General features: G+C 48.9%; 3 protein-coding genes across 3 annotated transcripts; all 3 read left to right on the top strand.

The window, feature by feature from the left end:
* Positions 1-750: 750 nt before the first annotated feature.
* EPUS_03273 (uncharacterized protein) lies at positions 751-2879 on the top strand (the record flags this gene model as incomplete). The annotated part of the gene is made up of 4 exons (XM_007805097.1): positions 751-1102; positions 1156-1202; positions 1251-1337; positions 1389-2879. 4 exons carry the CDS (start codon positions 751-753, stop codon positions 2877-2879), a joined length of 1977 nt encoding a protein of 658 aa, XP_007803288.1.
* A 2820-nt stretch (positions 2880-5699) lies between these two features.
* On the top strand, positions 5700-6414 carry EPUS_03272 (uncharacterized protein; the record flags this gene model as incomplete). Its single annotated transcript, XM_007805096.1, has 3 exons — positions 5700-5799; positions 5921-6126; positions 6208-6414. 3 exons carry the CDS (start codon positions 5700-5702, stop codon positions 6412-6414), a joined length of 513 nt encoding a protein of 170 aa, XP_007803287.1.
* Positions 6415-7166: 752 nt separating this feature from the next.
* On the top strand, positions 7167-7562 carry EPUS_03271 (uncharacterized protein; the record flags this gene model as incomplete). The annotated part of the gene is made up of 1 exon (XM_007805095.1): positions 7167-7562. One exon carries the CDS (start codon positions 7167-7169, stop codon positions 7560-7562), a length of 396 nt encoding a protein of 131 aa, XP_007803286.1.
* Between the last annotated feature and the right edge of the window lie 4627 nt (positions 7563-12189).

Here is a 12189-nt window from a genome sequence, read left to right as displayed (position 1 = left end):
CTTGTGACAGCGTACAAATATGCTTCTATCGAGTAGTATTTTCAAGCAACAGTGGCTAAAAACACCCCACGGCCCGAGGAACTTGACCCAGTGGGTGTTACCACATGCAGTCCACAGGATGCGAAATCATACTTAAAAGCTCGACGTTTTCGGAACAAAAAGCCAATATATGCATCTGGACTGTTTGTAAGCCCCGCACTGGTGGTCACTCTGTATTGACTTCAGCATTTAGAGAAGCATCTGCTCATGATTGGTCAATAGCTGGAGTCTTTGAAACGGAACCCACCTGGAAAATCTCGGGACAGATCGTGCACCGTCTTAGGGCACTTCGTACCAAGGTTGAGTAACTTCTGGATAGCCGCCTTGGAGGACGAAAAAGGCGGTGGGGACCAGGAAAGTCTGGTGTTGCAGACTAAGCGCAATTGTGATTTGGCTTGTGCCGGGCTCTATATGACTCGCAACAAAGAATTATTGAAGGCGACCTACATGAATGCGTGTCGTCAGAGTGGATGCTTCATTGCGTGGTTTGTGTGAACTGGCTTGAAAGAGATGATGCTGTTTGCTGTGGATGACTGGGAACGAGATTCCGTGGCACGGCGGGCAGGGGCGATGAAGCTACATCACTGTAGTATATATAGGGCCGAATTCTCAGCGGATACGTGTTGTATATGATCACGGTCAGGGCGATATCATCTTCCTTGTAAAATGTTATTCTATCATCTTTTCCGCGCCATGTGTAAGATTCTGGCCATGCCCAGACGTTGGCTGACTAATGCTGATGCGCACGGCCCGAGGCATGGAATGATGGAGAAGAGCGCCACCACTTCGCCAAATACTGCATCATTGGTTAACAACCAGATTCCCACTGTTAGAAACCCCCCACATATTGAAAAGCCCCAAAGGGCCATCCTTAGGTCTCCGCGAGGCATCTGCTCCTCAGCCCACCCCCCATCACCCTCAGAGCTCTCGATCAACGAGTGTTGTGCGCCTCGTGCACCGCTAAGAAGCCACACCGACAAAAATATGGGTATCTCAAAATCTAACAGAATCATTATCCTGCTGGTGATTGACTCGGCATTTTTTCTGCTCGAGCTTGTTGTTGGTAGGCAGTCCTGCCATTATTTCTTACGGTATCAAGCTAAGACAATTACCCAGGCTATGCTGTTCATTCACTCGCTCTCGTTGCGGACTCATTCCACATGGTTCGTCCTCGACCCACGTCTACATTGGTCGGTTCTGACGGGATATAGCTCAATGATGTCTTATCATTATGTGTTGGTCTGTGGGCTGTCAAAGTTGCGAACAACAAGAGCAGCTCAGCAATGTATACGTACGGGGTGAGCTTCCCAGCTATCTCCCCAGAACGCATACGCCTAACAGGGTCATAGTGGCAACGAGCAGAAACACTAGGTGCACTAGTGAATGGTGTATTCCTTGTTGCCCTCTGTATGTCCATCTTCCTGGAAGCTATTCAACGCTTCGTCCAACCTCAAGTCGTGTCGAACCCAAAACTAGTGATGATTGTGGGTATTTTGGGATTGGCATCAAATATTCTGGGACTTTTGCTATTTCACGAACATGGGCACGGACATAGCCATGGCGGCAAAGAGCATGATCACAACAGTCATGATTCTCTCAGGAATGCCGAAGAAGGCTTCGGTCACTCTCATAGAGATCAGAGCCAATCTCGAGTCGGAGACGAGGCGGGCAATATTGCAGATGTCCTACCCGAGGCTGTGGTCGGCGTATGGAAGCCCCGATCGCATTCCAATGCTCACAAATTCAGCTCCTCTGACGAGGACAATACTACCGCTGCTCCTACTAGGGCGGCCACTTTCAATCCTACCGAAATCAGGGGTCACCGTCGCCGCACATCAGGATCGTTTGGTAGAGGTTTTGGCTCGGTTGGTCATATACTAAGTCATCCTGCCTCTTTTCGACAAGAGATCATTGCTGCTAGTCGACTGGAAGAACGTCCGGATTCAGAACCGGAGGAAGAGGCCATTACAGATGACTCTGGCCCATCATCTCCTAATGAACGCTCGACGCTTCTAAAATACGCCAATGGTTCTTCGAGGAAGCAGTCTTGTTCTCGCGTGGCCGGTTCAGGTGGGCACAAGAGCAACAAGAACAAAGACCACCGTCATGACTCCTGGCATGCTGATCATCATCATGCTCAACCACCTGCTGAAGGAGGTGGTCATGGCCATTCACATGGGGACCTCAATATGAGAGGTGTTTTCCTTCATGTTATGGGTGACGCACTTGGCAACATCGGTGTCATTGCAAGCGCGCTCTTCATTTGGCTCACAAGCTACAGCTGGCGGTATTATGTCGATCCTGCCATCTCCCTCCTCATCACGATCATCATTTTGGCCAGTGCCATACCTCTGTGCAAAGCCGCCAGCAGAATCCTACTTCAAGCCGTACCTATCCATTTAAGTGTGGACGAAATCAAAGCAGACATTGAAGAGCTTCCGGGCATTGTGAGCTGTCATCACCTCCACGTTTGGCAGCTCAGCGACACAAAAATCGTTGCCAGCCTTCATATCCAGGTTGATTGTGAGGTTGAAGGTACTGGATCAGCAAGTTACATGCATCTCGCTAGACAGGTACGAAGATGTTTGCATGGATTCGGTATTCACAGCTCGACCATACAGCCAGAATTCTGCTTGCAAAATGGTGAGGCAGAGCGCACTCCTACTTCGGGGTCGACGGCCCGAGGGGATGGATCAGGCTTCAGCCCAAAAGCAGGTCCTGGCGGCAAGACCAGCAAGGCTGGCAGTGTTACATCCGACCCGAGTGCGTGTCTGCTGGATTGTGGAGAGGAGTGCCCTGGCAAAGACCAGTGCTGCCCTTTACCCATTGCCAAAAAGTGATCATTGCCTGTTTGCTGTTTTAGCTGTGCATATGGCTGGAGTTCGGCAGGAATGCATCCGAAGCGAAAAAGGGCGTGTAAAGTTGTAGATGGGTTTCAATGTGTGACTGTGGAAATTGCATGTATCGGACGGGATGGTTAGTATTGCTACGAATAGCTTCTTTGTACATTAGAGCAGCTGTTAAGCGTGACGTGACTGATGGTTGTCACGGTGCCAACGAGGCATCATAGCAGATGTTAGACTCAGATCAATTGAGTTGTGGTGCTGAAATCAGGTTGGAAGAGGTGATGAGCGTGACTACTAGTATATTAGAACGCTTTACGGAGTATTTCCCAGAACTTCAGGCATGAATTCTTCCGGTCTTGTTCGTTGGACGTTTCAGATGCCGCATCCACAGGTGTCAGATATAAGCTACTTTTAGGACCTCTGGGGGCCGTGGTCCTTTTGGCTCAACAACAGATTACCACTATTTCATCGATCAATCATCCAACCAACACGGATTTTGGGGTTGGTCTCTTAACCAAGATGGCACGTAATTCTGAAGTCTACTCCTTAGCTTGGTATCGGCCACGTTATATCGAGTACTTCGATAGCCAATAGTGTAGAACAGGAAAGCAGTTCTGAAGGAATCTATCTCCAGCGTACTTCGGTTGTGGAAGAATGATGTGCCGAACGTTCCAAGAGTCCGCAAGCGAGCCTACAGTTTACTGGTAGCGTAATAACAACCCAGCTGGAATTTCACAGCAAAATCACTCCGCTACATCGTGGGAACACTGCTCTTAATAAGGAAGTGTCGCCATCAGTGACAGAGCGGATAGTGCAGACAGTTGGGCAGCTGCATCAATATCCAGGCCGCCCATGAAGAGAAGTCCAGGATTATCGGCACAGACACATGCACCCAGGTCTGTACCACACCCATCCGAAACCAACGGCGGAAATGATATAATCCGTACAGCGCCGTCGGTATCCGCAGGCCCAGTATTCTGGCGCCCTCGATTCCAACGACTTCCGCGCCGGGTGCAGGCTCTACTCCACCAGCCTCCTTGCGCAACTACTTCTTGTAGTCGTGATTCAAGATGCGGCCCGTCAGGACGCTGCAGAAAGGGAGCCAATGCCGTGGGAAATGTACGTTGGGCCGATAGCCAGCTGGCTAAGGTGATACTCCCTCTCCACGATTCCCATCTGCCAGACCATGAAACAGATGCCTGTGAATACCAGGGAGCAAATGACGTCCGGCTCGGCCTAAGTGGAACATTGGGAGCAGGACGTAGGCTTTGCGCTTAGTAGCCAGCGTGCTGCGCTCCTCTGGCGCCGTTGGCAGGTGACGCGGGGAAGAAATAGTCCCATTCCCAACGATGGAGCGCAGGGTTTCGGGGACCAGGAGGACCACAACCAAGAGCATGAAGACGGAGCGACTCAAGAGGAACTTGAAGTAAAAGATGCTGTCCGCCAAGGCCTGGCCCGATCGCGGTGCCGAATTCGGCAAGGGCGCTGTAGTTGCCCATGTAACCGCTGCGCTTGCTGACATGGACCAAGTCACCGATGAGACCGGCCACCCAGAGCCGTGGTGGAAGCCGAACCCGCTGCCTGCATGGCTCGCAGGACGAGGTTTGCTTGGTAGGAGTTGCCGATGCACGCGCCTAACTATGTATACTACCGATACAGTGACAATGTAAAGCTGCCGGCGACCTAGACTGTCGCTGATGGAGCCCCATATCATCGGTGCGATGCCTTGAGATATGGGGTACTTACCAGGAGAAGGGTTCTGGAAATGACGCGGTATTGGTACTTAGTAATTTAGCAGACGATTTCTTGATAGTATTTTAGGGATTGTCCGGAGTCTCAAATGACCATACTTTAGTCATACTAACTTGACTGTCATTTCCGTAAATCCGTAAAATGACGTCTAAGAAAACATGATTTATTGGATTTTAGATGTTTAGCTGCAACGGTTCGGCCGGAACTAAGCACACACTAATGGTAATTTAGGCATAGTTTTCTGAGGGCTTCTCCTGCTAAGTACTTTGAGGTGATTGTGAGATGGACTTAGCGGACTGAGGAAATCTGCCAGACTGGCAATGGAAACGTTGGCTACTAGTATCTTCTGGTACCTGGTGAATACGCTACATGACGGTTCGCCAGCGACTTCGCTTGCTGGGCCTGCTGCTTCCAGATCCGTGGTAGTGCTGGCCGCACTCGAGTTCTGGATGTCGTCCGGGGAAATGGTCTTTTCCCTTTTCTCTTCTCGGGCAGCCATTACTGTAGTTCGACTTCCAGAATAAAGGCACAGGACTTCAAGAAGCATGAATCAAATAAAATAAAAATTAGAGTTCAGTAAGGACAGACAGGCATGATCATAAGTAGTCAAGGAGATGAGCGTGTTTCACCACAATGCTCGGACTTGTTCATTCCTTGTCGCTCTACACAACGATGTAGCACTGTAGCGTTGTATTAGTTAACCTACGATATTAGCTTGTCCGCTGGCTTCTGATTTCTGCGATTGAAGAGGATCTTGACTAGCCATCTATATCTATTGAATTAGTCTCGTACTACAGCTAACCAGGTGTTCCCTCACTTGGTTACTACCGCTTTTAACTGATGTCATCTCCGGGATTGTTTTCTCATTGATATGCATTTCGAGTTCCTTCCCAGTAAATACACCCAACTGGCAGCCGGGGTCTAAGCGTCTGATATACGTTGATTTATTTCTTACCTGGGTCCTAGTCATACAACAGACACCAAGACAATTCACGCATTACCTACGCATGTTCCTAAGCCTTTCCGCTAGCAGTATTGGCCACAGTAGACCAATCAGTCATGATGGCAGCTAAACCTTATCCTCGCATCGGCGTTGCGGCTTTGATCATCAGTCCCTCCGATGAGATTCTGATGGGGAAACGTAAGGGCGCTCACGGAGGAGGTATGTTCATTACAATTTCTTACCGAGTGGTGACTCACGCTGCTCGTAACTTCCCCGGTGATCTTCAGACGTTCAATGGCAAACCTTCTCCGTCGAACTTGGACGCTGACCCTTTCATCAGGTACCCTTGCCCCTCCAGGTGGCCACCTCGAGCACGGTGAATCGCTCGAGGAGTGTGCGGCACGTGAGACACTAGAAGAAACCGACCTCGTCGTTAGCGGCATGCGCTTCCTGACCGCCACCAATGATATTTTTAGCGAGAGGGACAAGCACTACGTAACTTTGTACGTCGCATGCGAACTTGAAAACCCCTATGCTGAACCCAAGGTAAGCCGAAAGAGCTCTTATGCAGCGGTTGTGCAATAAAGACCATTTCAACAAAAACAGGAGCGCTGACGGAAAGCGTAGATCATGGAGCCAGATAAATGCGAGGGCTGGGAGTGGGTGAAATGGCACCAGGTCGCTGCTTGGGCTGATGCAATGGCCTCTGATGGCGACAATAGTAATCAAATTGGCGGAGGAGAGAATAGAGCCAAGACGCTGTTTTTGCCTTTGTTGAATCTGTTCCGACAGCGGCCAGGGTTTGATCCCGTGGCTAGCTTCCGCCGCGTTTGAACATGCAAGCCTGATATTATGGTGGTGCTCAATGCCGCAGAAACTCTTGCTGATTACTGTATGGAGCTGTGCATCAGAAGCCATTACTACTACTTATACGCCAATTGTAGAAGATACAATTGGCTCTTCTTGTATTGGAGTGGTGCTAGTACTACTATTATAGTGATTACGACGGAGGGAGTGACATAAGGGGGGAACGGTTAAAGCTCAGCTGGCTCGGGTAGCAGCTAAAGATCAGAGAGTTCAGAGGAGGATACTGGTTCCTCAAGTTGTACCCAAGTGACTACCTATCGGTGGAGGCGCGGCTGGAGCTGGTGGCGGACATGATCGCCCAGGTCAAGGACACGGTGATCAACAATCAGAGGGTGCACGATATCGCGTAAAATACGCTGCAGGACAATTTCACGCTGCACACGTCCAACCAGGCGTCGGGCAGGGCCACGACCTTCACAACCAAGCGGCTGATCTTTGGCACAGGTCGCTTCGGCCGGCGCTTTAGTGCTCACACAGCACAGCACCCTCCACCGGCTTGAAGTGGGCTTCCGCATCTAGCAGAGCAGCAGCAGCAGGGCCTTCTTCAAGGACATGAAGCTGCTGGAACCCAAGCTGCGATTAAGATTAACGACGAGTGGCGCACCTTCTGCGTATGCCGCGAGGACGAGGCGGTGATAACGGAGACGAGTGGACTGTAGACTGTCAGCGGACAGAGCGATTGTTCCGCCGCCGGTCGGTCGAACAGCGGGTTCAACACGATGGTGCTGCAAGGCTGCAAGGTGGCGGATTCGATGGGCAAGGTAGTCGACAGCATGCGCAGGCGGAAGCCATACTTCGAGGTGCCGATGGTTGATCTTTGGGAGGAGGAGCAAGCAAGTGAGCGATTGGATGGAATTTACGGTAGCGATTTGAGGAAGGCTATGACCACGGGCGTGGGACACCTGGCCAACGCATTCCCGGATCTACGGGAGGATAGGAAGGCGAAGCTGATCGGACCAAACCTTGAGGGCGTGGGTTGGTATCCCACTGTTAATGAGGATTCTAGAGCTGCTGGACGTCCCAGCAAGTATTGTCGGAGATGCGTGCGGTCTGTTCAGGGGCATCGTGGCGGCCATGATAAGTGGGCATTGTGGTGCTTCCGCGGTATTGGATGATTTCGAATACTAGTAGCTTTTCCTTTGCAGGTACTCACCTCTACAAAATAGAATTACAAAGCCAACTAAAAGCGATTATTTTGCTTACCTCGAACCTTTTCCGGAGAAGTGACTCAGACTTCGATGTCCAACCTTGGCCAGTGTTACATAAGCAAATTCCTTCACTTTCTTGAGACCAAAGACGATTCATCATAAGTCACTCCGCCTGCAGCACGGCGCCAAGCACCACCACTGCTCAGTGCCACTTTTCGATTCCTTGATCTTCACGTGATGCTCAGATCACATTTAATAGTTATTTTTTTGTTCTTGGCGGACACGATATTGCGAAAAGAAGTGAGAGTATCCCCTGTCACTGAATGAACACACCACAAGAAGCTTTCCAATTCAGTCTGCTCTTCTGGCAATTTCGCTGTAAAGATGGACATCTAAAAATTGACGAGATGAAGAGATCAAGTCATGACTCATAGACGTTCAAGGACCGAACTCATTCATGACGGAACTCTTCGCATGGAAATGAGTGAATCTGCCTACTAACTGGTAACGTACCCATACTGCACCCCCATATGCACGATTTTGAGGGCCAATATCTCCGTTCCTACCAAAATTTCAAGCCACCAATTTCAGCTTGCCGCCATTTAACGATATTCATCTTTCAGTGCTCTCTTCAAAGTAGGACCAGCAACGTTCGAATAATAGAAATATGTTCCGAGACCCAAACGCCAAGTAATTTTGGTGCATTTGAGGGTGTACTACGTAGGGCATGCGACGGTTGGGTACTACGTTATTCAAGTTAGTAGTAAGGTGTTTGCAAAGGCTTGGCGGATGCTATGGAGCTGCTGCTAGTAGTCCACTGATGCATCCAAAACAACGATCTTGATATTTATGATGCTGTTATCAAACTGTACTATATCCTGTCGTAAGTCATTAATATAAACATTGGGGTTTTTTAAATACTACCATGCCCACCACTAGATTCTCAATATGAATTCAGGTACATTTCAAGCGTATTCAGAGTGCATTTGGAGTGCGTTCAGAGTACATCCGAAGTGCGTTTGGAACACGCTCTGAATATGCTCTGAGTCTCTGAACGCACTTGATATAGCGCTGGCGTATTCCTTAAATAGGCAAATGTTTCAGATGAATTCAATAACTTAAATGATGCTTGAGTATGATTCAAATGTATTCTGTTCACGGTGACTACGCACGAAGTCTGCACTCGACGACTCGATCGAAATGAGGATACCGTCATCTTTGATTGATGACCAGCAACGTTTCAAAGTTTCCCCACCAACGGCGTCAATGATGATGTCGTACTGGTTCTTGACATGGTAAAGGTCTGCGACTTTACACTGTAGGTTCGAGTCCACAGCGTCAACTTCGAGTGTAGAACTAATGATATATTGGCGCGTTTTACACTAGAAAGGTCGGTGGTGAAGTCGAGTGCGCACTTGACGCGAAGATGAAGATGCAGGGACCATGTGTCTTCAGGAGAGATCACTGAGTTAGAAGCCAAGCCCATCACTGCTCGAGTACCATACCGGGCAAATTCCATGTTCAGCAGTGAATGTGAGGTCACTTTCTTGGCTTCGACCGAGTTCATCTAACTCAGTATGGTATGTGTGCACACATAACCCCGTTCAAAGGTCAGTTGACATATTTAATGCAGTGTATCCGTCAAATCAAATAAAACAAATCTCGACGCCCATCCGATTCGCCCACCCAGTCCAGAGGTTGACTTGATTTGATTTGACTCTTTTTGTCAAATAAAGTCAAATGCTAGTAAGCAATATTTTGTCGAGAGGACTGCCTTTTCGTAAATTCATCTCACAAAGAGAGTCTGCCAAGACATTTTTCCCCCACATTGAAGTTTTGAACCACCTTTCCGCCAAGACTTCCATTTGACTACTAGGAATTTGTCAAATTTCAAAGTCTTGATTTGATTTGACGAAAGCACAGATTTGGGTTATTTGCCACAGCATTTGATTCGGGTTGTTTGACTCTATTTGATTAAAATGGACACACTGATCCGATGGACTCTTCAAATTTCAAGTCATTAATTTTTTTGTACCTCCTATGTGCAGCACCGCAATCTTTCTTTCTATAGGTTTCACAATGATACAGCAAATCATCCTCCCTCACATCGCAAATCGACTTCTACTCCTTGATCTCCCCCACTCCTTCAACGGCAAACTCAATCATCAAGTCGTCTTCCAATCATTAAAGCTTGTCAAAATATTGGTTGATACTCTGCCCTCGCCTTCCTCGCTGCCGGCACCAACGTCACCAGCGTCACACGGCGCCAGCAAGATCCCGACTTTATTGTTACCGACCTTAAAGAAACATGGCACGCCCGCTCACGCCATCGCAGCCGACGCCGCCGACTCTCCCACTGCAGCCAAGATCCTCGGCAAATCGAGACCACTTGGACGGAGGACATGTTGATATCCTCCTCAACACCGCATGAGTGACGTGCTACATTTTCTTCGAGGGCGGGAATTCATCGACGATTGGTGGCAACTGGCGGAAGCAATGTCCGGGGCTGCATCCCCATCATCTGTGTGATCCTTCTTTCCAAGATCGCCCATGGAGCCGCCACCGAAGTGAGGGCAAAGAAGGCGACCGTCATCCCCGTTTCCAGCACCTCGGGCAGCCTGGATTGATGAATTGTGACATGGTTTCCATCGAAAAGAGTGCAGTAGGTATGAGGCGCCGCCAACTGATATAGGATCCAATGACGTAAGAAGCACGTCGCGTCGGATTGTAAGCGTGTATTAGCCTACTAGTGGCTTGAATGATGACATCCTGAGGTATAGGAGTAGCCGTTCCGACCAGTCGTTCGTCTTCATCTAGCGGTATTTCCTGACGGAGAGCCTTTTCATGCTCTTACGATGCATGGTCCAGCATATTGTTACTAGTATCTAACGACTGTAAGATAGACAGATCAAGAGCCTCTCACCTCTCCATCCCATCTCACAAGCACGCAGCTCGGCAAGTGGTTCCAGAGCCTAGGTTGTCATGGCTGTGATTCCATGCAGCGTGTCGGGGCTGGAGGATATGATTGCATTCTAATATCCAGACATACAGGCTTCGAGTGAGGCTCGGCGTCCCTAATCCCAAGTAACCGTGTCATTGGGCAGATTTCAAAATTAGTAGATTTGCAGGGTGAGCTGCTAAGTCCTATTGTGCCAACGGAAGATACTATGCAGGCGAAAGTCAGAAGAGCCACAGGCATATATAATATGTGCTCTTTCTGTGGTATATTGAAAACTAGGTCTTCCCATCCCCAGACTTAACCTCTACCTTAAATTCGCATGGCGATTAGATCTCATGCCAAGTCCTATACAAATATGTTTATGATGCTGAGCACACTTAGCTCGTTAAGGCTAGGGCTGGATATGCACGACCAATTCCTATGGACATGAGGACAGGATGTCTTGTGATGAAATGGGTGACACTGACAACTGTCCATCATGGGTATTATACTATAAGAAATAATAATCCCAAGAAACTCAACATTGTTGACAAGGATTCGTGACCAAAGAAGGCTCAAGAGTGAAGACATGACACATGGAGAAGAGTTGTACTACGGTAAGGGGCATAAGTATTCGTAGCACGGCGTTAGTAGCAGCTACTAGTTCGGATCCAGCGCCACATCAATGTCTAGAAGCTCCTTTAACGGTTATGCACATCGATTGGTCACACCAGTACCGTCTAACAGCTCAAGGCCTCTTAGGTGTCAAGTTTGGAACCTGTTTTGGTGCAAATATACCAGCGCTGTGCGAACGAATACTTCAGCCGGGTACCGTAGCACATGAGCGGTTTTTTGTGCTCCCCTACCTTTTCCCCACTGTTTTGTACTCTGGGGTAGGAGGATCGGCGTTTAGCGTTGGACAACGGTTTGACGCCATGCCGTGCTTATGTACGTAGTGGTGATCTGGAGCTTAAATCTCCGAACGTTGTGGAGTAACATATAGTACGTAGTATGTATCCCGCGGCACGTCCCGCATGAAGGAGCGGAAAATTAGGAGAGCGGACCCGTGAGAAGATCCGAAAGTCCCGAAGCCGAATCCATTATTCTTGCGGGCTGTCCACATTGTGGCGCGCCGGGGCTTTAGTAGAGTGGACACGTTGTACAAACAAGGGAATTTCAAGAATTGTTGTTGAAAGCTGGGGTGGAGATTATGATTACCTCATTCGGCAATTGGCAAAATCTGGGGTAAGAATGGCAGCACGCGATGTGGCAAGCTCTAGTACCCCGTGTTGGCTGGGGGTAGGAAGAAATATCATGAATCATGACATGCGATTTCCGGCTATTCGGTGTTTCAGTGCATGAGGAATACAGCATAGGAACCCCTGGCTGCAGCTGCACGCCCGAGAATTTTCAACATTCAGAGCATGGAAAGAGATACTACGTATGTCGTCTCACAATCCTGCCTCGGAACCGATGACGAAGGCATGAAATCAAGTACTTGGATCTCGGAATTGCTACACTACTTTCAGTCATGGAAGAGAGAAATACCCCTTTCTACGTCCCGATTCAATTTTCGAGCATGCAGTGGCGTTGGATTGCGTGCTCCCCACAATATGCTAGCTATAACGAGAAGTCAAAGTCCCTGACTTGTATATA

This window comes from Endocarpon pusillum (assembly GCF_000464535.1).
Source record: "Endocarpon pusillum Z07020 unplaced genomic scaffold scaffold4044, whole genome shotgun sequence".
NCBI classification, from domain to species: domain Eukaryota; kingdom Fungi; phylum Ascomycota; class Eurotiomycetes; order Verrucariales; family Verrucariaceae; genus Endocarpon; species Endocarpon pusillum.
This window is presented reverse-complemented; position numbering and strand designations above follow the sequence as displayed.